This window comes from Aplysia californica, unplaced genomic scaffold (assembly GCF_000002075.1).
Source record: "Aplysia californica isolate F4 #8 unplaced genomic scaffold, AplCal3.0 scaffold01368, whole genome shotgun sequence".
In the NCBI taxonomy this organism is placed as follows: domain Eukaryota; kingdom Metazoa; phylum Mollusca; class Gastropoda; order Aplysiida; family Aplysiidae; genus Aplysia; species Aplysia californica.
The window spans coordinates 99071-99688 of NW_004798638.1; the positions used below are offsets into that span (position 1 = coordinate 99071).

A 618-nucleotide genomic window follows, 5' to 3' on the forward strand; every position below is an offset into this window, starting at 1 on the left:
GTAACATCTTAAAGCTTGTCCATTTGTCTTGCTTTCAGTAAAACAATTAACAATCTAACTTCAATAGAAGTCGAGATATTTGAGATTGAAGGAGGTGGGGGTTTCTTGGTTTCAGAGGTAAAGGTAGAGAGAAAATGACCGCCAAAGTTTGATGAATTCTATAGCTGGAGGGCTCTGGGAAACTGAAAATTTACATTTTTTTGCCTTTTTAATCAACGTTTTTAAGTAAAATTCGACACAGAAATGTGATTTTAAATGGAGACAGAAGATTTTTAACCGAAAAACAAAAATTTTGTAAAAATTGTCAAATCGATGGAAGATCGCGTGTTTCTTCAATTTAAAGATTTTGACGAGAGCCTGATTTCACCACGCTGCCTCACAAATGTCATTGTCTGAGTGCTGTCACTTGATGTTAGTCCACTCTGTCGCTAGTTTGACTGTGACGTCATCAGTCTAGTGGTTAACCCTTTAAGGACTGAGTGGACACTTATAATACCAACAGCAGACTAACCGCAGCGTTGCCTCACTTCTCGAACATCCTACAGGAGTGACAAACATGAATGTGCATGTTTCATATCTTGCATTATCTTCACATGCTCGTTTAAGTTTAGGATGAAT

The 618-nt window shown here is 37.5% G+C and overlaps 1 protein-coding gene across 1 annotated transcript in view; it reads right to left on the bottom strand.

Annotated features, from left to right (window-relative positions):
- Nucleotides 1-506: 506 nt before the first annotated feature.
- The window catches only part of LOC106013848 (sodium leak channel non-selective protein), a gene marked incomplete at its 5' end in the record, with an annotated part of 2355 nt that continues 2243 nt past the window's right edge, over nucleotides 507-618 (bottom strand). Inside the window, 1 exon segment of the mRNA XM_013090616.2 lies at nucleotides 507-539. Within this exon segment, the coding sequence (XP_012946070.1) occupies nucleotides 507-539 (33 nt within the window).